The following is a 25,799-nucleotide window of genomic DNA, read 5'->3' as shown; positions in this document are numbered from 1 at the left end:
AGGTGAGGTATTAGAGCCAGCTAGCTCTTTGACTGTTTTGAAGAGTGTTTTAGCTTGATTTAAAGCTGCAGTAATTTTTAGGCAGACAAAGTTGGCTTTTGCTTTGCTGCACAGCTTTTGATATTGATTTAGTTGATTTTTGTATTCATTTTTAGCTTCCGAGGAGTAGGACTTTCTCCATTGACGTTCAGCGTTCTTACATTTAGTTTTTTCATGTTTTAAAGAGTCATTGAACCACGGAGCGGGAGGACGTTGATAAATGCCTTTTAACTTAGTCTGAGGGAGACAGGAGTCGATGGCTGTTAGGAGCCATGATTGAACAGAGATGGATAGATTTTGTACTCCGGAGATGGTACATGGTATTGTATCTTCTAGCAGGGAATTAAGAATATTAATATCCAGCTTTTTCCATTTTCTCACCATGACGGGCATCGCCATAGGAGGGGTATTAGTTGTAGGCGTTTGAAAGGAAAATTTGATGGGAAAATGGTCGGACCAGGAATTAGGTAAAGCTGGGAAGGTGTTTAAATTCAAAATATTGGAAAAGATTGGGTCAAGTAGATGACCAGCAGTATGGGTAGGGCCAGAATTTTTAAGAATCAAATTGAGGGATAAAAAGTCATCAATAAGTTCCGAAGCTTTAGAGCAATGTTCATTGTCCAGGTGAAGATTCAGATCACCAATCACTGTAAAATTGGTAGTATTCATGATGAACGGGCCTAGAAGTTCTGAAATATTGTTTAGCCAGTTTGAAGCAGCACCAGGTGGACGATATATGAGTGCGCCGGAAAAGGTAAAGTTGGGTGAGAGTATGATTTTGAAAGTGGCGCCTTCACACCCTGGACATGGGAGATTTGTAAACTCACAGGTATATATTTTTTTAAAAATAACAGCTATGCCTCCTCCAGTTTTTTTAATTCTGTCAAGGCGTATAATTGCGTATGAGTCAGGGAGGGCCATGGCCACATCTGGTCCGGAGCTTGCATGAAGTCACTATCACTCTAGAAGTCACTATGACATCCTGAATAGAGAAAATATATTCAAACATAGGGCCTTATTTCGATGTCGGTCAGAAAGCTTTCGGCCTCCCTTCCGAGACTTCCCAATCAAAATGGAAAATGTACATTCCGACCACCAAATTACAATGTCAGCATCGGAGTGTAAACCGGCTGGGGAAATTGACTAAGTTCCGACGGGCTAGAAGAGACCATCGGCTAGTCAGAAGCTGCTCATAACCCCTTAAGGATGACGTTTCTGCCTTCTGGATTATGATGTTGGTTTCGGACAGCCTTTCCATGTCATCCTTACTGACATGAAAAGGCTGTCAGAAAGCTACTTTGGGGGCTCCTAGCTGGGCCCCCTTTCCTCTGGTGGTGGCCTATGGAGCCTCCCTGAAAATCCCTGCACTTTGTGGCAGGCATTGTGAGGTGCCTACCACATGGTGCAGGGATTTACACAAACTCCAATTTCTCTATGGGAACTTGAGCTGCGGGCGCATCAAAATCAGGAGTGCAGAACCGCCAACCCATGGTCGGTCAGATCTCACTCAGAAATGGTAACGGTTTGCAGCAAATTCATCCGACCCCAAAATAAAGCCCTAATTCTTTTCCTGGGCAGAAGAGTATGACCTTGGATGACAGTACCTATTTAAGGATTCTCAATAAAAGAACATGGGAGGGAGGCAAAACAATGGAGATCCATTGGGTACAAACTAGCCCACTAGGTATCTCCAGTAAGCGCCACAGAGGTGCGTTGCGGACAGGTGTAAAAAGGGGCATGGCCTTGGGCCACCTCTCTGCAACGCAGCACTGTGGCGCTTACTGGAGGTACCTGGTGGGTTAGTTGGCCTCCCAGGGACCCTCAGGATTCAAGGGGACTTAATCCCCTCCCCAGGCCATTTTCGGCCCCGAGGACCCCATCCCCTGGGGCATGACTAGTATTTTAATTTTTAATTTGTATATTTCGAGGGGTGGTGCGTGGCCCTCCATCCTCAGGCCAATTATGGCCTCGGGGACCCCGTCCCCCGGGACCGGCCTTTCCCTGGTTTTTTTTAAATTATTTTTTATGGGAGGTGGGCCGCGGGCCTCCCCTCCCGAACCACTTCTGGTCCCGGGCCATCCCTATCCGTCGGGGACGTTGGAGGACCCCAATTCCCCCATTGTCCCGCTGGCTCCCTGCCTCCTGCAGGAGCCGGAAATGCCTTTCCACATGGGGGCTGCTGACATGCAGCTCCCCGTGTGGAAAAGCAATCTGCTTTGGATTTTGGAAGAGAGAGCAAGTTTCCCTGCTCTCGCTTCCACAATCCCAAACAAGTTTGCTATGACAGGGCGGGAGCCATGCTCCTACCCTGCCATAGCAAACAGCAGTGTCCCGGGGTGGGCACCCCAGGACACTGGAAGAGCCAGCCCTGGGGGTGGCTGTCCCCAGGGCCACCAAGGGCTCCAGGAGGGGGGACGCGTGGACCCCCTCTGTAAGAGTGGAAAGCCCCGAGGAGGTGGTGGTCCCCGGGGCTCGGGGGTCCGTGTGCCCCCGTGAATATTTTAGAAGAGCCCTGTGGGGTGGCCGTCCCCGGGGCTTGGGGGGCTTTGGAGGCCCACCACACATTAAAAAGGAAGGCCCAGGGTTGCCGGTCCCTGGGGCTGCAGGAGGGCCGAGTGCCCTCCAGCATAGTATCTTTTGCATAGCCCTACGGAGGAGCCTGTTGCCCCCGCAAATATTTTAGAACAGTCCCAGGGGTGGCTGTCCCCGAGGCTTGGGGAGCCTTTCAGGCACCCCCACACATTAAAAAGGAAGCCCCGGGGGGTGGCGGTCCCTGGGACTGCAGGAGGGCTGAGTGCCCTCCCGCATAGTATCTTTTGCATAGCCCCTGGGTTGGCGGTCCCCGGGGCTACGGGGGTCTGTGTGCCCCGTAAATATTTTAGAAAAGCCTGTGGCCATCCCCACATTAAAAATCAAGCCCCAGTTGGTGGCGGTCCCGGGGGCTGCGGGGGCCCCCATCGGCCCCCGCAATTTTGAAATTAGGAATTGTGCAATGCCCCCGGGACATGGCCCGCATCATTTCTTTTATAAAGCGCGAATTCCGCCGAAATTATTTTAAAAAAATGCTTTTATGGGGCCAGGGGGTCCTTGTGGGGCCCCCTGAGCAGGCCTAGGGGGTCAGGGTGTTTCTATCCTGCCCCCTTTTCTTCTTTTTCACCTTTGCTTGCCTGTTTTCTTGTGACTCGGTTCTACCGAGTCACAAGATGGCTGCCAACACTTCCTGGTTTGTAGTGTTGGCAGCCAATCACAGCGAAGCTTGTGCTCAGGAGCGGTCGTGACTCCACCGCGTCCCTAGATATCAAAACTTTATTTTTCAATTACTCAACAACCACTGAACAGATTTACACCATTTAAAAAAAAAAGGACGCTTTCTGAACCAAGCACCACCTTTTTGCCAAATTTGGTGTAATTCCGTTGAGCAGTTCAGGCTGTAGCCTTGGCTAAAGTTTCCTAAGGGAAATTGATTTTCTGACATCTATTTTTTGAATTTCGCAGGAACTACTGAACGGATTTACACCATTTAAAAAAAGGTCGTTTTCTGAACCAAGCGCTACCTTTTTGCCAAATTTGGTGTAATTGCATTCAGCAGTTCGGGCTATAACTGTGTCTAAAGTTTCCTATGGAAATTAACATGGAGAACACACGTTTTGGGACCCCCTTTTTTCTCAGCCCCCGCTTGGCGAATCACTCTGAAACTTTTAGGACAGGAACTGACGATAGCGGGACACTAGTTTTGAAAATTCCTTGAAGATTCGGCAATCGGCGCCAAAGTTATTGGGAAAAGAAAAATCACTTTTCCCATGGAAACTAGGTCCTAACTATATATATATTCACTGAAAAAAACATAGGTTTTACAGACGTTATAGTTAGAAATTAGCATTTAAACCGGTAGTGTACCAAGCTCCATCACCAAGTGAATCCTATCGCCCATATTAAACAAAAAACACTGAGAGCAACAGCAGGCCCTTGGTGCCACACCTCAAACCAGTTCCAATAATGACTTCAAAATGCCATGCAGATTACCCCTACGCCAGCTGTTGGGTGACATTACTGTGCTATCAGAAGATAGTTAGACTTCGTTAGGGGTGCACAGCTCACAAATATCCAGTAGACCAAATTTATGTTGAAAAGTCACATCTTTATTGGAAAAAATGTTTTACTTTTTTTTAAATCAGTCAGATCACAGTATCAGCCAACGCGTTTCGCTCCCACAATGAGAGCTTCCTCAGGGCACAAAAAATAGCAATCAGTCCGATCGCAGTTCTCAAAACAGTAAGTATCGACGTTGATGCCGCTTTTTCAAAATGTAGACTGAACGATGAGTAGTAAGGCCTACCGTCATCCAAATAGTCCTGGGATTATAAACTGTCAAGTTCTGCTCCAGCAGCTGGTGACAACTGTAAAAAGGCTGCAAAGGATGGCTAATAAATCCCACGTTCTAAGGACGATAAAAAAGCCAGACAGAAACAGTATTGTCCCGGTGTCCAATATACATTGTGGTTCCAACTGTAAATGTCCACAAGTAAGGATCCGTATTACAGTGGCAATGAAGAGCACTTCCGTTCTGAACAAATTAACTCATCCTCAGTGTCAGATTACCACCCGACCTTGCCCAACACTGCGGAAGCAAGGATAAGCCCAGTCCCCAACCCCCATTCCGACAGTAGTCCACTAAACCTGAAACAGCGAACCTGCTATCCGAGCACAGGGAGAGGGTGGGAAAAATAAGAGAAGGGAAGACACAATAGGCCTCGTCTGGGATCCACCTGTTCAATCCTCACAAGTGAATATCGACTTCTGTGATCTGCATAAATTGACAAAAGACAAAAGCATAATAACATTAATCCCCATATTCTTTAGTCTCCCCAAGAACATGCAAATTGCGAATCGCATTTAAGGAATACCTCCCCATTCATTCCCATGGGCCTAGAGGCCCATAGGAATGAATGGGAAGACATTATCAATTTGCGAATCGCAATTAGCGAATCGCTAATTGAGAATGCAATATCAAGGGTGCAGGGGTGTCCAAAGGACACCCTGTTGCACCCCTGAAATTGATCTGGGCACATATGTTGCGCACACACATGCCCTTAGGGCATGTGTGTGCGCAACATGACACTTTGAAAAATGCACAAAAGTGCTTTTTTCAAAGTTTTTGCAAATTACCATGAAGTTGAACTTCATGGTAATTTGCTACTCCTATTAGCGAAATCGCTAATTTTTTTACTTTGATGCATTGCATTTAAGGAATCTCAATTTGGGATTCCTTAAATGCAATCGCAATTTAAGGAATCTCAATTTAGAGATTCCTTAAATTGCGATTTTTGCATTTGGGCTGATGCATCCCAAATGCAAAAATACCGGTCGCAAAGGGGCAGATTCTGAGAATCTGCCAGTTTGCGACCGGTTTTTAGCTTGATGCATGTGGCTGTAAGTCCGTGAAAACGCCCAAAATACACATAACGAGGGCGATAGAGTACTCAAGTCCAGGAAGTACTATGACAGGAATCCACCAAAGCTCCAACACACAGCCACGTACTGAAGAATACTGGAACAGCAGATTGGCGTCTCCCCACTTGCTGGCATAAGACAAAACGTCCCTTGATTCCACAACAAACAGGACACAGGACATTAGCCCGAACTCAACATCGCTATGGCCGCGGTCCTGCAGACACCGATATTCCGATAAGGAAGGAGAAGGTAAGGTCCCACAACCACTCGAGAAAACAAGAAAAAGGGAAAGGAACCCACGCTTGCCGGTAAAATGACCGGGAAAGAAAGCAAGCAGGGAACATCAGTTCCAGGCTCCCTTAAAAAGCACTCTGATAGGAAGGTGCTACACCAGCTAACACATGTACAGTGATGCATGTTCATAGAGAGAGGACAGGAGAGGAAAAAGGTGGAAAGGAAAAACCGGCTAATTCCCAACACTCAGCACCTGCTCACGAGCTGGCGTACAAGATCAAAAAACACAACATTGTTTAGGAATTGGTTGGCACAGTGTGGTAATCGTATCCTAAGAAGTTTGATGAATACATTTTGCAATATATATATATTTTTTTTCTTAAATGATACATATGGTAATCGTATCCTACCTTTATTTTCATTATAGAATTTAGAGTTATTCATGTCTAATAGGTATTGTTTATGTCACATGGAACTGTAACATGTAATGTGGAATTCACTGATGCCGGAGCTTACGTTTGAATACAGCAGAAGCGGTTGGAGTTTGCCTCAGCTAGATGCCTTAGCTCTTAGACACACCTGATTTCACCATTTCTCTTCTGTGGCATTGCAACATTCTTCATTATATTCTTCATGGTTATTTCGTTATTCCTGTTTGCTAAAACACTGCATTCGAGTCTTCAGACCGGTAGGGGTGAGTAGTTTGCATCCCACTCCCTGTATAGTATAAACGCATACTAACACTACTTACACATGTATGCTACAGGGACCAGTATCCTACAACGCCCACAGCACATCACTTTACAGCAATCAGGTCATGGCTTAGGCTCACGTTTTCATCCCTGAGTCTTCAGACCGGTAGGAGTGAGTAGTTTGCTTCCCACTCCCGCTATAGGTAAACGCATACTAAAACCACCTGCACAGCTATGCAACAGCAGACAATATGCTACAGCTCCCAGAGCACATCAGTTTACAGTACTCAGCTCATGGTTTAGGCGCACGCTTTAATCCCCGAGTGTACCAACACCTCACGTCAGCACCATCTCACTGTGGTCGAGACAGCACTTTAACACCGGTAGGGGTAAATACTTCGCTTCACGCTCGCTGTATAGCACACCCTAACCTCTCCACAGAGCTCACAGCACTCCTACCCTCCTCTTTCCTACTTCTTTCGCATTGTTTTCCCCTTACTCACTTCAACGGAATCACAAAATAGCTGCCAACACTTCCTAATTGCAACCGTTCGCAGCCAATAACCAGCAAGCTCGTGCTCGTAACGCCTCAGCCAATCAGATGGCAGAATTCCCAAATATCGATATCCATAAATTTCGATATTTCTACATAAATACTGAACAGATTTATACCAAATAAACAAAGGCATGATTTCTAGACCAAGACCCTTCTCCCTGCCAAATTTGGGGTAATTCCGTTCACCCGTTCGACCTGTAGCCTTGTCTAAAGTTTCCTATGAAAAATTGCATGGAGAAAACACGTTTTGGGACCCCCCCTTTTTTCTCGGCCCCCCCCTTGACTAATCAACCCCAAACTTTCAACATAGGAGCTGATATGAATAAAAATTACTTTGGAAAATTTTATAAAGTTATAAGCAAAACAAAAAATGCTCTTCCGATTGAAACTTGGTCCTAACTATAACTACCTACTGGCGACCGCCAGTAGGTAATATATATATACTCTTAAATTACCATAAAAGTGAAAACTTAGAACACACACACACACACTCACAAATATATATATATTTGTGAGTGTATGTGTGTGTATATATATATATTTGTGAGTGTGTGTGTGTGTTCTAAGTTTTCACTTTTATGGTAATTTAAGAGTACATTAAACTTTTACTGTTTTCATGAATTCCCATGGACACGCTAGTTTGGACTGATTACCTGCTTAGTGTTGGTTATAAGCCAAATCTTCCAATGATGTAAGTCCGTTTTTTCTCAACAACAACATTTTTATTTCCTTTGGAGAGACTACTTTCCTGCACCCTTATGAAATATGCGAATGTACCCTTTACTTTAACAACCTGGCAATAGGCTATCTCCTATCTTCACAAGGAGTGAGATTGTCACCTTTCTGGGGTGAAAGTCATTATGCAGTTACTTTGTGCATGTCTGCGCATTTCTGACTATGGGCCTGATTCTGAGTTTGGCAGTGTGGGAGCGTGCAGCCACTCCACCGCCCTGCTCCCACTCCGCCAAACCTCACCGCCGGGGCCGCCAAAACCTGTTCCTGCATGGCATGGACTGTGCAGTCCATTCCATGGAGGCAAGGGGGTGCATTCAGACAGGAGGGGCCCACTATATGCCCCCCCTGACGCATCCCATGGACCTGAGGCAACAGGGAACCCTTTAGGGCCCCTTTTGTTTCCTCACTGCCATGAAAACTGTGGAGGTAAGGAAACTCCGAATAAGCTTGGAGCCTCTGACCACCGCACCACAGCCAGGTATCGCCGATCCCTTGCAGTCATGGTCGTCCAATTGTGGTCTGACCACTGTACTCGTAACACGGTGGTCGGACCGCTGGTGAGGCAGTCCTCGACTGCCACTGCACCTCCACCGCGAATTTGCATTATCAGGCCCTATCTTGTTTTTAAGCTAATTTCTCATGGCCAGTGCACGCAGTAACCATACAATCCATTTCCATGCCACATACCCTGGATTTCTTGCATGTAAAGGTCTAAATAGACAGTCAAACGTTTCTGCTAGTGTAAATGGATTTGCGCATAGAAACCCAATACGGTGCACCAGGGCTCTTGTTTCAGTTGTGGAAATCCAACGTTAGCATAATTAGTTGACTCCTGATGTCACTAAATGTTGAGAATCTAGCCTGTAAAATGTTCAGTAATCTTGACTGAATATATTTTAAACAATGTTAGTCATATAATTAGGTACATATTCTTTATTTCATCATAATATTGATCTGTTATGGCTGATATGCATGAATGAGCAACAAAATATTTACTATTTATTTTTTCTTAAATATATTTCAGAAGCTGGAAGAAAATATTGTTGAACAAATATTTTCCCAATATGCTGATAAGGTATGTAAAAAAACTGCATTACTTTGTTTCCACACATATGTTCACAAAGCACCTACACCTATACTTAATATTATACAGATGTATCATTTTCACTTATGTTTTTGCATATCCATCATAAAGAAAGCACCCAAAATTTAAAGGGTAGAAGGTACAACTCGATCTTCAATTATGACTCATAATTAGCATCTTTGTAGTATTATTATAAAACTGCTCTAAAATATATATTTCATGAGAATCAGATATGTAGTCAATGATGCTCTATATCAGGTAGGAGAGTTTGTATGGCCAATCACATTACAGTCTCTACGACCATCTAGAATAGTTGTGCTACATAATTACTCGCCATTGTTCCCAACATCATTGTCTTTATTGTGAGATCCACTCTGCAACATTTGCGAGTTAAGGATATCCACACCGAAAAGATATGATACCTTCCCATATGATTACATAGCTCAATATGTTTCCCATTATAAGACTGGTATAAAACGAAAATATTAAAAGAGAACTAATCTAGTATGATCTGCTTCTTACCCAACTAACAGTTATACTCACACCCAGTATTTACGATACGAAGAGCGTGTAATAAGGTACTTAATATCATTTGCATTATGCTCCATAGATTATTGGCCTTTAGCCCTTCTCGAAGATGTTTGCATTCTGCCTGTTCATTGTTTCAATATGCACAGGAGTTTCTATGTCCCTTAATTGTAGTTGCTGTCGTTAGGCGGCGTATCCCCTCTTTAGTACTGTCTGAAGATATCACCGTGATGACTCCAGAAATGTCATGAAATTACTTATTCTAACTTTAGAATTGCTTTTCATACATATGGCTTTAGTGGACCTCAGCACGTCCTTATGAATATGTCAATAGGTCAAAGTTCTAGACCATCTTGGAGTCCGTTGGAATTGATATTGCAACGTCACTTTGTTTTCATGATTTGCACTCAGGGCATGAGGTGTCTGTAAGATTTGGCCCCAACTGGGAATGGACATCGCATTTTAAGCTACCCAGGAGAGTACATCAGGGTTGCATTGTAACGCCTATGCTTTTTATTTTATATATTAATCAGCTTGATTCCGTCCTTGTGGATTTATGTAGGGATTACAGAGGGTGGCGGACACATATGTACTGGCCTTGCTCTAGGCTGACAATACTTTTCTTGTTGTAAGTATGGCCAGTGGTCTGCTGCAGTTGCTAGACCGGTTTATACGATTTGTGGACAGTTTGGGCTGAAAACCTATTTTTCGAAGATTTTTACCATGGTTTTCACCAGGCCAAAACTAAATTTAAACATTTTACCATTTCAGGTATACAGATTAGCAGGGTAGATAAATTCTGCTACCTAGGCTTACTATTGGACATCAAATTGAATTGGCAATTTCTGTTCAATGCCTAGGCGCAGCCTCTCAACAGAATATTACACAGCATTGAAGAGTTTTCCAGGCAGCTCGGCTGACCCCATATTGGATCAATTGTTGATCTCTACAAAGCTAAATGTGTTTCAAAAGCGAGCTTTGCTTGTGAGGTCTGGTGTTACAAGGATTGTAACCCAATTCAGGTGGCAGAAAATAAATCATTAAGAAAAGTCCTTAGGTTACCCCAAAGTGTTCCAATGGAGATCATGCATAAAGTACTGGGGGGCTGGCTATATTTAGGATTATAGTCAAGTTATCCCATTAATTCTACGTTTGTCAATTTGGACCAGGACGGAATTAGAGTTCAACAGAAGGATTTTAAGAGATTGTCTTGTCCTGGATCTTGAGTGTGACATTCCTCAGTTAAATTATGGTAACTAATATTTTAGTAATGTAGGAAAACCAAAGCTATTCTCTGATCTCAACTCAGTTACAAAGGCAGATATTACCTGGGTTAAGAACACGTTTTTACAACATGCCCTGGGAAAAAGGGTAAAGATTGTTTTGCTTAAAAATATTCAATACTTTACACTATGGTCAGATCCCCAAATCCTGTTTAATTATACTTGCTACTTGATATGCCAATACACCATAGCCAACCTTTGACCTATTTTCTTTGGAACCTTTTTCCCCAGTTGTCCGTGGGCTGGCCCAAGCCTTCTGAGTCTCCACCTTTGTTATTTGATTCTGCTGCTTTGCTTGATACCTTGTACATTGTTTTTATATGTTCTAAATTCTCTAACTTGCTTTGTAAGTATATTTGACCATTGATTTTATCACAGAATTTTAGGCAAGTTTGACCAGCCTTACTGTACATTCAATCCCTAAGGATACCTCTAGTCTGTTTTTATGTTTCGTGTTTTTTATCAGGGGGTTTCATTCACGTGTATGAGTTGCTATATGGTTTTCTCCTCTTATTGAGGGTAAATATTGCTCAGACATCATTATAATTGTGTTTTGATGAACGTTTAAGATATGTTTGATTCAAATCGAATAAAGATTAATGATGATGCCTCACTTTTCTTCCTCATTATAGTTGTCTACTAGCTTTAGTAGTAAGGATTGCAGCTAGACTTCACATGAGAATGTTGAGAGAGTGGTTCACTCAAAAGAACTCAGGGGCATATTATCAAGGGGGTTTATCTCCGCTTTTTTGGCTTTAAAAGCCAAGAAAGCGGAGATAAAATTATCTCCCTATTACCTAGCTGTCGCTAACACCAGTTAGCGACAGCTAGTAGGAGATAGCGACCATCTTGGGCCCCACTTTGCATGTCAGTGACATTTATCACTAATGACATGCAAAGTGGGCGTGCCAAGATGTTAGCGACTGGAAACAGTCGCTAACATCGCTATCTCCTATTACCAACTTTTGGAGATATTCACGCTAAGCGCGAATATCTCCAAAAACTAACACCTGCCCTGAGCAGTTCTTAGCCATGTTATCCAATGGGAGGTGGATAACATGGCTAAGAGCATTAGCTCGGTAATGCATGAATATCGCTGACTTTTCAGCGATATTCATGCATTGCGGCCGTTTTTTATCGCATTTGCGATAAACCTTGATAATAGCAAGGTTTATCTGCGATAATTTCTGACGATGCTTAGCGTTAAAAAATTCGTTGCTAAGCATCGTTAGCGATAAATATCGCTTAACGTTGGTAATATGTCCCTCAGTTCCCACCTAGAATGCTATTCATTCATGTGCAAACTATTTTAATCTCACTTTCACATCCTGTGCTAAAGAGCCTCTGACTACAATGGAAAAGCACAAAGATGTTGGTGTAACAAAGAAGATAAATCAAAATAATAAAATTATGCTACAATATTCTTTCATGTGCTTTTAACCAATATAGGGCCGAGGCACTAAAATTTGATTTTCATAAAGCGGTCCAAAATTTTACACGGATTTTATACAAATCACATAAGATTTTACGAATTGCGAATAGGCAATCAGACGGGGTTGCAAAACGGCATGCCTTAAAAATATTCTTTAGGCTGGTCTCACTTTGAGATCTCCTGTGATTGAGTGCAATCATTGGATTGGTGGCTTGCTTGGGTCAGCAGACCACTATTACTATGATTGCATTCCAAAATAAAACAACAAAAATGTTTTCCCCAAAGGAGCCAATGTTCCATTTTGGAAAGCTTAAAGGGGAGCAGACAATATGTCCCTGGGCCATTACCAGCTCTCCCCTAGGTTGCTACCCCAATTCACAAAGGGGAAGGAGACCATAGGTGTTCCCTTCCTCTGTGCAAACCAGCTGCTTTACAACTTGGTAGCCTATAACTCATAACTGGCTTGCAACTGGAATTACAGTCACAACCCATTGATACATAGGTTACCACATGTAACAATTTTGAAGGAACATCCCTTTCACACCTCTTCCAAATTGCATTTTGGTAGAGGTCACAGAACCCATTTTTTGAGTCTGAAAAACGTTTCCAATTCCTGATATGGGTTTTGACATTCAAAATGACCCTTTGCGATTGCATACCCTGTGATTTGTTGTCAGCAGTCTTTCATAGCCTGTGTCACCTTTGTACCAAAATAAACATTTGTCGGTTCTACTGCTGTTAATCCCAACTCCTGATTCAAGGATATCACTGCAGTCATCCTCTCCTTAGCTGAACACCTATTAGCCACCTTCATCATCATCAACCTGACAGTCAGCGTCTTAATCTTTTGTTAAACTCAACTCATTTAGACCTGAGCTGACATTTCACAAGGAGCTTAAGAAGTTTGACATTGTTTTTGTCATCGAGAGGAATGACCCTAACTAAGAATATTTGGCATTCCCATTTTTGTATAAATGGTGGAAAACTTTTCAAGCACCTTTCCACAAAAATGCAGTAGCTTCATAGGTGACCGGTGTTGGACCCTTTTTAAGTAGAAGTTCTTTGTTTGTCCCAGTCAATTCAATTCAATTCATTAGCTTTATTCGTTTTTTTTCTCAATTTACAAAAACCATAAAAGTATATCTATAAAAATACATATTGATTAAAAAGAGGAGAACATATAAAATATCCTTATCATCAAATATTAAAATAGCAGCATAAATGTTATCAAAGTGCATTAACAAAGTCAGTCTGAGGGGAGACACCTAAAGATACATCTGTGTACTGTAATTGGGCAATAAGATATGTTATGTTAGGGAAACTTCTATAGCGCACAGCTGCCCCAGCAAAGGGGCGTCCCGGAGCTTAGGACAGGCAGAGAAAACACAACACTACAAAGACATCGGAGAAACCAGAGGAGACAAAAAACTGAGGTGCAGGAGGGAACAGGACGGTTTTGATAGCCCTCCTAAAATCAAACAAGTCATCAAGAGCACGAATATGGAATGCAAGTGAATTCCAAAGTTTAGCAGCTAAAACACGAAAGGATCGCCCACCTGCTCTGCAAAGCTAAAACCGTGGGACAACAGCCAGATTTTGGCTAAGAGACCTCAAAGATCGAGAAGGAACGTAAGGGGTAAGGAGATTCTCAAGAATCTTGGGGGAAGACAATTTGAGAATCTTAAAGGAAAGACATAAGGTCTTAAAGTCGATCCTTTGCGTCACCGGGAGCCAATGGAGTGCACGAATGGTTCCTTTTACAGAGCAGGACCTCGGTAAACCTACCAAGGCCCGAGCCGCCGCATTCTGTGTACGCTGTAACCGGGCAATTTCCGCCTGATTGGCCCCTAACAGGAGTGAGCTGGCATAGTCAAGTCGGGATAAGATGGTTGCCTGAATTATCAGCTGCCTAGTAGGGGCATCAAAGAATTTTAAAACAGGCCTCAATCCACGCAGAATCCCGAAGCAGGTGGCTGCCACTTTTTCTGTATGGCCACAGAAACTAAGGGCAGGGTCTAGCCAGACACCTACGTTTTTAACCTCAGGAGCCGGGATAGGGGTAACACCTAACTCTGGGGGCCACCAATTATCCCCCCAGAGGTTGCTCTGCTTGCCCACGATCAGAACCTCAGTTTTCCTGGCATTGATCTGAAGACAGTTGGCTGTCATCCAGCCAGCCACTGCCAGGAGACCGTTTCGAAACCTGGGGGCATCGAGGTCGGCATTCCCACTAAGAGCAACCGCCAGCTGCGTGTCGTCAGCATAGGAGACAACAGTCATACCCCAAAGCTTGGCAACCACAGCCAGCGGCTGCACATAAAGATTAATTAGTGTGGGGCTCAATGCCGAACACTGAGGCACTCCCAGTTCTAGAGGGTAAGATTTAGACTCAAAGGGTGGAGTGGCAACCCTAAATGAGCGATCTGCCAGAAAAGACCGGAACCATTCGAGTGCTATGCCAGAGACACCTGCATCTCCCAATCGTTGCAACAGTATCGTGTGAGAGACCGTGTCAAACGCGGCACAGAGGTTGAGTAACACCAGTGCCGCAGTTGACCGGAATCCATCACAGTACGCAGATGTTCCGTCATCGATAGTAGAGCCGTCTCGGTGCTGTGGCCCGCACGAAAGCCATTTTGAGAAGAATCCAAGATATTGACCCTCTGCAGATGTTCAGATGAAATGCTGTTAACATGGGCCTCAGTGACCTTCGCGGCCCAGGGAAGAAGAGAGATAGCTCAATAATTCTCTAGTTTGAGGGGATCCAGCGTCGGTTTCTTCAGAGTAGGGGTGACATAGGCCTGTTTCCATTTAGATGGGACTATGCCTGATGAGAGAGATAAGTTTATAAGGTGGCGCACGTGGGGCATACATAAGATAGAAGATTCTCTAAACTGTGCCGGTCTAAGTGGGTCGGCAGGGGACCCGGATTTGTATATAGAGGTGGTAAACTTTCAGAACAGCGTAGGGAATAGATCTTAAGCTAGACAATCACATCCTTTATTCCACAGCAGTTCTACTCCAAGTTTTTCCTGTGCCTGATGCAGAGTTTCAAAAAATTTTCCAGTCAAATGTTTCACCTTCTGTCATTAAAACCTTTGTGGAAGTTGACACTTTTCAGACAGGCATGGTTAGACGACATTGGTGAGTCAGTGTGAGAAATTGGTTGAAGAGGATAAAATCCTTCTCAAGCAACAACCATAATCCTCATCAGGGTGAGCCACAAAAAGTCACTAAATAAACCTGTGCCTAACCCTCTGGTAGCTTGGCACAAAAGCAGAAAGGCGTAACTAAGAGGCAATGTGTAAAGTATTTCTACAGCACTGCAACAGTAATAAAGTGAAACCACAACTGAAAAAAATCCCACACCAATTTAGAATATTTTAAGAATTAAATTAATAAAGAAAATGAGACCAAAACAACACAAATCCAATCATTAAACCAGAGATGCGCAGTTCTGAAGATGTAACCCCTTCAGTGCTCATGGCGAAATGGTTCCGTCATGAGCACCAGTGCTTGTGTGCTCATGACGGAACCATTCCATCATGTGCATGCATACCAGCACGAAATCCCTCTGCTGTAAAGCAACCAACCTCCTGAGGCATTTTTTTTATTTCCAATATAATGACGATCACGTGCATGGCTCGCTGACATCATTACATTGAAAATGTAACTGAAACTTAGTTTCACTGTTTCAATGCTCGTGGGCTATCTAAGCCCCCGAGCATCGACATACACGGGAGAGGTATCTTTCGAAAAAGAATCTCCCCTTTCAAATGGTACCCCTCCCTAGTGGAACTCTGTTTGGTTATCGCCGCAGGAGGGTGACCCCAAGCAGGGATCCACTCACTAGAATGCGGGGGGAGGGGCTGCCCCTTGGGAAAGGTCCCTTGCTCCCCCCATTTCAAAATGGGTGCATTGAGTATTTCTCCCTCTAGACACCAGGGATAATTTTTTTTTATAGTTCAGGCATGGGGGCTGTCCAGAATGAGCAATAGCCCCTTATCGGTCCTCCCCCCCGGGGGGACAAAAAGCCCACTAGGCATAGGGAATATTTTTTTTTCAAAGTTCAGGGTTGGGGGCTACCCAGAATGGGCATGCCAATGGCCCTTCTCCTCCAAAAAACTGTAAGTCGTTCTGCCCCCCCCTCCCCAGAAGTAGATGAGGGCAATAGCCCCTGATTCCCCCGAGGCAGAAAACACACTAGGCACCAGGCATTATTAGGTTTTTTCCTAGGTGCTGGCTGAGCTAGGGTCCAAAATCCAGAGTTAATCACACTGCAAAAAAGGGTCAGTTTTCACTGTAAAATGTGATGTGTCCACGGTACATTTTGGGACATTTCCTGTTGCGGGCACTAGCCTATATAGGTGACCTTGCAACCTATTTTTCACTCTTTATATTTTACCAACTAAATTGCTATATACACTGTACAAAATGAAAAACCATTGCAAGACGCAGCTCAGTTATTAGCTCTGGGTACCTCAGGTTCTTGGTGATCCTACAAGATCTATATATCCCACAACCAGAAGGGTCCAACGGACATAACGGTATATTGCTTTAAAAAATCAGCCATACTTAGAAGTTACAGGCGGAAACGTTGGCACAAATGGCTGTTTTTTCCAAATCAGTTTCACTGTACTGATTGTCCTTGATGCAAGGGATGTGTTACATTGCTTCAGTTCTGATGAGAAGCTAAGAGATGCTGCAGTGTGAGGTTCTGTGTCATGCTGCATCGAGCTGCATTGGTTTTGATGAGGAGTTACAAGGTGCTGCAATACGAGGCTCCTGGTCCGGATGTGTCCTGCTGCATCGTTCCCGATGAAGGCACCAATCATGAGCTGTGAGGTGATGCGATGTGAGCTACAACATTGCTCAGGCGCTGGTTAATGTATGCTGGTCCTATGTTGTTAAGGGTTTTGTAGGTGTGTGTATTTTGAAAGGAATTTTCAATATAAAATTACGGTATGTAAATGTATTTCGATTTATATAGCGCACGAATCACCCAGGGGTCTCAAGACGCTTGCTTAGGGAACCCGTCCTGGTATTCCCCTGTGAGATACCCCGGCAGGGTATTCACAAGGTGAAAGCCAGGCATCCCGCCGCGAGGGGCCGTAGTGGAGATTAAGCAAGCTATTGCCCAGAGTCGCAGAGTGTGACCCCGTGAGTCGAGTAGGCACCGGAGCGAGAATTGTCGAGTCCGTGGAATTTTTTTGAGCCCGAGACCCGCCGAGGCGGGGAATCGAACCCTGGTCCACGGCTGATCTCAGCTTCCGGGTCTGCCGCCTCAAACCACTGAGCCACGCTTCTCCACGGTATCCAGGTATAATTCAGGCGCACAGCATAGGTATAGGCAAAGTTATAACACAATAGAATAAGGGTGCTCCCAAGTGAGAAGTATAGGTTACCAGACTATCCCACGCGTCCTAAAGAAAACTCGAGGAACTATACAAACTATAAGGTTCTCACTGAGCACTCAACAGTAAGGTGTAAATCATGAGTTATGAAATAAAGTCCTGTCCAAATAATTCAACAAAAGACAACCAAATAGTATTGTTTGGTATCTCCTACTCGGAGTTCTTCATGAAAAAGTAATCAGTCTAAAGTCGCAATCTTGCTCAAAATAGCCATAAATTCTGTCGAAAGACACGAGTGCGTGTCCCGGCTCCAAAACACATCCTATGTCCAAACACGATCCCGAAATCTGGCTTTCGGGATCGTGTTTGGACATAGAAAGATTGCTACTTTAGACTGATTATTTTTTCGTGAAGAACTCCGAGTAGGAGATTCCAAACAATACAATTTGGTTGTCTTTTGTTGAATTATTTGGATAGAACTTTATGGATTGCGATTTGGGATATCTTGATGAGTATGTTAACCTAGCTTTTGGATACTAAATTTAATTTGTTTTCCAGTTACGTTATAACCATATTATTATGGTACCTGGACTTATCTTTAAGCCCTGATGAAGTCAAAAGTGCATTATTACAATGCTTGACGAAACACATGTTGGCTGCTGAGAATAATATTTGACATGGATGATTACCAATAAATACAGACATGGAATTATGACTTGGATTGAATATTGAGCCCCAGTGTCATTTTACTTCAGGATACCTATCGGGTGGACTTCAACTTGATCAGGACTACTTTATGACCAGTTTTCTACTACTTGGATTTGCTGACATATATATTTCATAACTCATGCTTTACACCTTACTGTTGAGTGCTCAGTGAGAACCTTATAGTTTGAAAGGAATTTTGTTGGTCTTTCTTCTTTAGGTAACTACATACAAAATAATCACTCACCTTAATGAAAGATGATAAGTGATACAAGTTAAATAAACAGATGGGAAATGAATTATTTATGTTAATGACATGAAATGGCATTTGGTTTTATGCAATCTACGCAAAGATTGGGTGTGCAACCAGAGAGAAACATAACTGAATCCTGCTTGGTGCAGTGGGGGATAGTGACTTTTGTAATATAATGATATGAGGTTGCAACCTGCAACTGTAAACACTACGAATATGCAAATTGTTTTAAAAGTATAATATATCCAGTCTAAGATACACTGCAGCAAAGCTTGAAAAGATTTCTGGCTTAATTAAGAATTCAGAGCTCCATGGGACCGCCAAGTCTGATGTGGTGGTCCACCCACCGTATTACACCTACAGTGGTGGGACCTTCACAGGAACGCCACAACCGATGGGGATCCCTTGATCCCCTGGCAGTGGTGCAGTGGTGCAGCGGTGTGAGGCTGTAATATGCTTGCGGTGTCGCTGCATCACAGCCAAATAGAGTTTCCTTACTGCAACCCTTTTCATGGTGGTTAGCCCGCCATGAAAAGGGTGGCGATGAGAAAACTAATCACTGTTGCCTCTGTGCATGGGGTTCAAGCGGGGGGGGCACATGGTCTGCCCCCCTGTCTGTATAGAACCCCTGTTCTTGCACTGAACAAAATGCACAATATTGTGCATTTCGGTCCGTGCGGGAACATGCTAAGGCGCTCCCACAGCACTGCCTTCTATGGCTCTACTAAAAGCCTTAGAAAGACACAGCCTTGGACCACTGCCGCGTGACCACCGGACCGGTATTTCTGTTGGAATCCAGTGTGAGGGCTGACAAAGAGTTGCAGAGGGGAGCTGACATGGCAGCCCGCTGCAACACCGCCAGACTTGTAATCAGGCCCTTAGTGTTATAAAGCAAGTATTAGTAAGCAAGTGATAGCCTTCTATTTCAGGGGTATTGCAAAGGTTTCTTGATATTTTTAGAAATTCTGGGGCATATTATCTAGATGTGCGTTATATAACGCACATCGCACATTTCCATATCGCCGGCTATCGCCGGATTTTTTCGCCGTGTTAGCGCGTAATTATCAATGCGCAACACGTAGGCGAAATTAAATCCGGCGATAGTCGGCGATATGGAACATTAGCGCATGAAAACAAATGTTGTTTTAACGCACTAATGTGTGCCTTGATAATATGAGGGGGTGGATTCAGCGTTATGATCCACACCCCCATGTTATCAATGCCTTAACACCTGGTCAGAGCAGGCGTTGGCATACCTGCGATAAACGAGTTTATCGCAGGTCTTCTTCTCCCAACGCCTGCCTTGGTAATAGGGTGTTCCCACCTCCAACCACATTTTACATGTGGTTGGACGTGGAAACGCCCACTTTGCATGTCATTAGCGATATTTCTCGCTGACATGCAAAGTGGGCTTGAGGCAGGCGTTAGCATGCCCTTGTTAATAGGGTGCTGGAAGTATCCCTGCTTACTCGGCACAATTCGCCGAAAAAGCGGCGATACTTCAGCTTGCTAATATGCCCCTCTATTTGCTCAAAAAGGTGCAATTTCTGATGTGTATCAGTTTACATGTACTTCATTGCCTTGTTTTAATTACAAGTAAGCACCACTCCAAGTTTCACACATTTGGCAGTTGAACGTTATTCATAAGTCCACGGAAACCACAGAATTGTCACACATAAGCAATATGAAAACTTGCCAGCTCTGCATACGACTATATGAGATTCACAACATTGGCATTTGCTTGAAGAATCTTTAAACAGCAGATTCATCAGTTCAACTAATATGCTCAAACATTTTCTTTTTCCTTATTACTCATTCTCATCGTCTCTAGCCCCCAAATGTCATATCCTGTTTCCCATCATGTGAGTCATCATAATTAGGAAACAACTACCTGGTACATTCTGCAGAAACCATAAGTCAATGGTCAGGGTTGCACTTTTTCAATAAAAGAACTCATCAATTAGCGATACCCATGATAGTGGCTATGAATGTGTGAAATTCATCCTGTGGCCGGTCCCTATCTCCAATGCACAATTTAGTTATTTAAACATTTTGTGGATACAATCACAGTATATTCATCCAGGGCATGGTTTTCACACTATCAACCTGTAAGTGGGGTACCTTTGACATTTTAATAACTACTTGGATTTTATGTTAATTCCAAAATGTATATACAGACCTTTAGTCATTGCTGACCAGTGCCATCTGTCTACCTATCTCCTCATACGTATTAAAGCCCCTGTGCAATCCAAAAGGTGCATCCTTTTGCACTACCTCAGGTACAGCCGGCTTTAGTGCTGGTTGTGCCTGGTGTGACAGGTCACTGGGCGGCCCCACAGTGACCTGCTTCTCCATGAATTCCCTCACTACCACTCTCCAACAGGGCATCTCATCAGGGCCGGACTGGGAACCAAAACCGGCCCTGGCAAAGTGCTCGGCCGGCCCCCCTCCCCACTCGGGGGGGTTTGGAGGTGCCGCCGAGCGCTTTGCTAGGGACGGTTTTCGGACGATTTTGTTGCAGGGCCGATTTTGCAGCTATGCTGCAAAAACGGCCCTCTAACAAAATCGGCCACCATGGGCTCAAAACCAGCCCCCACCCTTGCAGCGCACCGGGGGATTGCCCGGTGCCCGCTATGGCCAGTCCGGGTCTGCATTTCATCTATCTATAGCCTCTCTCTGACATTCATTTAATTTGTTTATACCGCTGCTTATAGTTCAATCACACTCATTTCTGTGGTCGCATGTTACACATTCTTTGCAGCAGGCACATTAGTCCTTCGTGCTACTTTATGACAAGTCAAAACTGCCACTAGACAAAATTCGATCTCTCACCAGTTGGAACAGTAACCCCTTCTATGCTTATGACGAGCTCAGCTCGTCATGAGGCACAGTGGAGCTGTGCTCATGACGAGCTCAGCTGTTCATAACGATCGCGGCACTCCCACGCGCGGCTAATTCCCCGCCTGTGCGGGTGTTCTATTGCAGTGGGCGGAGTCATGACGAGCCCAGCTCGTCATGTGCACAGCTCCACTGTGCAGCATGACGAGCTGGACTCGTCACGAGCGCCGCTCGCGGCCCCTTCCCCCCGCACCTTAGCCCCGCGTGGAAGGGGTTAATCATCAGAGTTACCTTGACATTTTTATTGTTGCCTGAAAACTGCAGGACACACAAGGATGAAGTTTTCTAACGTGAAAAGGGATCAATAGGTTAATTGCCTATGTTTAAAAATAAAGCAAAGAATATAGAGTAACAGGATGTGGGAATTAGGAAACAGCAATCTACTTTTGTGCCATGTATAGGCTAATGCAACTTTTTTCATGATATGCTGCCTAATAAATAAAAAAGGAGGAGGAGCCTCACACCTATATTGAGTGGAGATGTCTAGTTAATTGTTCCCTACTGTAAAACTGGTAATCCAGAGTGAGTTGGTGTTGGCTGAGGTATGCACCCATGCCAGGCAGGGACAACCACTCTAGTCAGGGCATGCTAGACACACAATAAGATAACCTTTTCATACCTTTTGGCAGCTTGGCACTGGGCAGTCAGGCTTATCTACAGAGGCGATGTGTTAAGTGTTTGTGCAACACACACACATGCAGTAACACAATGAAAATACCTCAAAAAGACTCCACAATGGTTTAGAAAGAAAGGGACCATTATCTAAATAAAACAAGACCACAATGATAAAAATCCAATCAGTAGAATTCGAGATATGATTTTTTGAAGATTAAGGGCCTAATTATGATGTCGGGACACCGTCTCGGTTCCGGTACCAAACCAATCTCTGGTCGGTTGTCCTGACCGCCTAATTAGGAAGTGACTGAACGCTGTTTGTTGCAATCCGACATTTTCTTACGGGAGCATACATTATGGCCAAAAGCCGGCCGTAATACGAGCGGTTCCGACTGGCCGACAGGCTCCTTGAGCCCGGCGGAAGCCAGCTAGAATCACTGGTTGGCTTAATTTTGGACTGCCAGCATTGTAATGCAGTGGTCGGAAAGTAAACTGATGGCTCGATTACGATGCAGCCCAGAAGTCTATGAGTCTTTCCAGGCTGCATCGTAATCGCCCCCTAAATGTGAAAACAGTGCTTAGAGGTCAAAAGCGCTAAAAGGTTACTTGAGGTCCTGCTAGACCGGGGTAAATCCAAAGTTCAAGCTGACCACGATTGAGGGCAGGCCGGATACAGGACTCAGACAGGTGCCTTGGATGGAGCAAAGTGTTGATGTCGAAGACTCGTGGCGAGGAATCAAGGAAGGTAGAAAAGGACACTTCATGGCCGAATAGGAGAGAGTATTATTCAACTTTATGATATAGCTTAATAATATGAAAAGATTGCAGTGTTTTCATTAATGTTCAAGAACCAAGAGACATGATGAGCATATTTATATTATCCCCTCACCATCTAAGTTAGTTACAGTAGACATTTTACTTAAATCCATGCCAAGAGAATCAGATGTTGCACCCAAATCCTGGATTGTATTTTAGTATTTTAGTTTGTTTATAGAAATTGTGCTCAAATACTTTGTTTCCTGAGTCAAAATAAATCTCTTCTTAGCAATTTTTTACAGTGAGTTTTTAAAGGATAAGCTTAGCATGGCCATTCATGGGGTGGGCATTGGACTTAGGGGTGTTCTGTGGCCTTTCCCTGCATAGAGTCAGCAGTCAACAAGAGTTCGCAGCGTGTGGTCTTTTTTCTGTGCTCTGGACAGATTTGCATCTAACCTTGCAAAACTTCTAAATCTGTAATCTATCAAGCTGTATTTCCTGTAGAAAAATTCTAATTTTATTAAAGGAATGTAAATGAGGTTTTCAGTATCAAAGACCCGCCATCATACTTCCTCCTCCCCTTAAACAATTTGTACATATTTTTAAGGCTAAAATCTAGGGACTGAAATACATTATTTGGCACAAATAGTACATTTTTCACTTAAAGAAGCCAAATATCTTAATAATCAAAAACACTATTTTCCAGTGGACTAACGCACTAAACCCTAACTGCAGATACATTGTTTCCAGCACTATATATGTTGTTCGTGTATGTGTGTGATATGAAATTTGCATTGTCATATATGTTCTAATTCTGGTGATGGAAAAGTATAAATAAAGTGTGACTAACTTGAATTTATATTGTTTTATGAATGAGTAATTATGAGCAAGTATGGTCATGCGTGTTGTAAAGTGCCCCTTTTTCCTGGTTGGCACCATTTGTTTTGGATTGTTGATGCTGACATTATAACTTTGCACACTGGGGCACTGTTTCCCAGTCTTGGTATGTGTGCTCTGACCTTTAAAATGTGGTAAAATTGCCTAACTCCTAATTTGCAGCAAAGAAATAGTATGTAGTGCAGGAAATACACCGATAGCATGTAAATGTTAAATAGGGATGTATGACGTTAGAACGCATACATTGACAACGCGTACCTTTACAACGCGTTCGTAACAACGAAAGTTGTTACCACGCATTGCGCTGGGGGGCGCAAAATTGATTAATTTAATTTACTATTCCAACACCAGTCCCCGTGGATAGTAGGGAAGGTGTTGGGATAGTAAATTAAATCATTTACTATCCTTGAGCGCCCCCCAGCGCAATGCGTGGTAACAACTTTCGTTGTTACGCCCGCGTTGTAAAGGTATTCCGTGGTAATGCTTGCGTTCTAAACGCTGCATACCGTTAAATAGTACCTGTGACCTGAGGCACATGTTGGCCCATCCTCTAGGCTGACAAAAGAAGCATGGCTTCAGGCCTACCTGTGCACTTAAATCTTGCAACTTTTAAACCTGAATGCAAACCTGTCAAAATAACAATTTTTGACATGAAAGAACCAGGAAAGAACTATTAAATAAATCACTACTAAATAGGTCTTGTAGCCAATAAAAGAGAGTGCCTTGTATTTAAAAGTGGTATATGTTAGAATTTAATGTTGTCATGTTCAGTGATGAGCCCCCTAAAGCAATTATTACTGTAAGGAACAGTGCTGGTATATGAGAAAAACAAAAATTCAGAATAAAAATATGATCCTGCTATCTCCAGTTCCGGAAAAGCTACTCGAATATTTCAAACACAATTATTAGTGTTTATTAGTGTTTAATACAATTCCAGTTCAATGGTGAAGTAGGATTTGTAATAGATATTTATGAAAAGTGAGTTTTAACGAGTTGCTCTTTACCTGCCTGAGCCCCCAGTAGGCAGCATCAGTTAGCATCAGCCTGATGAGAGATGGCCTTACCAGGGCTTTCTCTTAATGAAGCGTAGAGCAGGAGCAATGGCTTAGGCATTTTCACAGGAAGACCTGGGGTAACGCGTGTGACAGGAAGAACAGTCGGGGATGGTTCAGGAAGTTCTTTAACTCAAAAGGTCCAGGGAGAGGCCTGCCTCTTGGTTCTGACATCCTTGAAGTGGTTTTCCAGAACCTTTTGCCTTAACCCTCCTGTTTCTCTTAACACGTTTCTGTTGCCTTTTTGGACTCTGCATACTTAACCAGTCCTAACCAGTGCAAACGTGCTTATGCCCTCTCTGCTTTACACTTGGTGAAATTGGTATACATTCAATTGCCACATTTACTTTACTTGTAAGTCCAAAGTAAAGAGGTACTGCGTGTACCCAGGGCCTGTAAATTAAATGCTACTAATGGGCCTGCAGCACTTATTGTGCCACCACCTTAAGAAGACTTTCTAAGCATGTCTCTGACCTGCTATTGCAGGCTGTGTGTGCAGTTGTGAACTAACATTTTGACCTGGCAAACTAAATCTTTTGCAAGGCCTATACCTCCTTTTTTACATCTATACGTCATACCCTAGGGTAGGCTCTATAGCAGGGTACAGCGTATTTTAAAAGTTGGACATGTACATTTACATTTTACATGTTCTAATAGTAAAAAACTCCTAAATTTGTTTTCCACTACAGTGAGGCCTACCTCTCCTATAGAATACGATAGGGTTACCCTATTACATTAAATAAGTGATAACTTTCAATTGGGAACCAGTGGGAATGTTGAATGTGATGCCTAAAGAATTTTAAGTTAAACCCTCTTTTATGGTAAAGTTGAATTTTAATAATTCTGTAAATGCCACTTTTAGAAAGTTGGCATTTTCTTGCCTCAACCATTTGGTGCCTGCAGCCTGTATTCATGGTCACGTGACTAGGTGTGGCTGCAAGTTAGTCTTTGTGTATTTCACACAGACAGTGAGACAAATGGGGAATAGGTGTTGACAGGAGGAGTTCTCACCTACCAAACTGGTACATCACAAAGACTCTACCTCAGCACAATCCACAGGGTTTCAAACAAGCCTTTTGTGCCCCAGACAAGCTGGGGCCAAGGCACGGACTTGGGAAATTCCAGACACCTCTGTAGGGGGAGGGTCCTAGAAGCTTCCCACTTCATCTCCAATCTCAAATCTTCAAATCTTCATATCTCCTCTGGAGATGTGGAAGAAGAACTGCTTACTCACC

The 25,799-nt window shown here is 43.6% G+C and overlaps 1 protein-coding gene across 1 annotated transcript in view; it reads left to right on the top strand.

Annotated features, from left to right (window-relative positions):
- The window catches only part of LOC144762929 (calpain-13-like), a 449,243-nt gene that overhangs the window by 403,053 nt on the left and 20,391 nt on the right, over positions 1-25,799 (top strand). Inside the window, exon 17 of the mRNA XM_078648231.1 lies at positions 8,732-8,782. Within this exon, the coding sequence (XP_078504357.1) occupies positions 8,732-8,782 (51 nt within the window). The remainder of the gene's footprint in view (positions 1-8,731; positions 8,783-25,799) is intronic.

The sequence above is a fragment of the Lissotriton helveticus genome, chromosome 6 (assembly GCF_964261635.1).
Source record: "Lissotriton helveticus chromosome 6, aLisHel1.1, whole genome shotgun sequence".
NCBI classification, from domain to species: Eukaryota; Metazoa; Chordata; class Amphibia; order Caudata; family Salamandridae; genus Lissotriton; species Lissotriton helveticus.
Note: the sequence above shows the minus strand (reverse complement) of the source record. Positions and strands in the feature narration are given on the sequence as shown.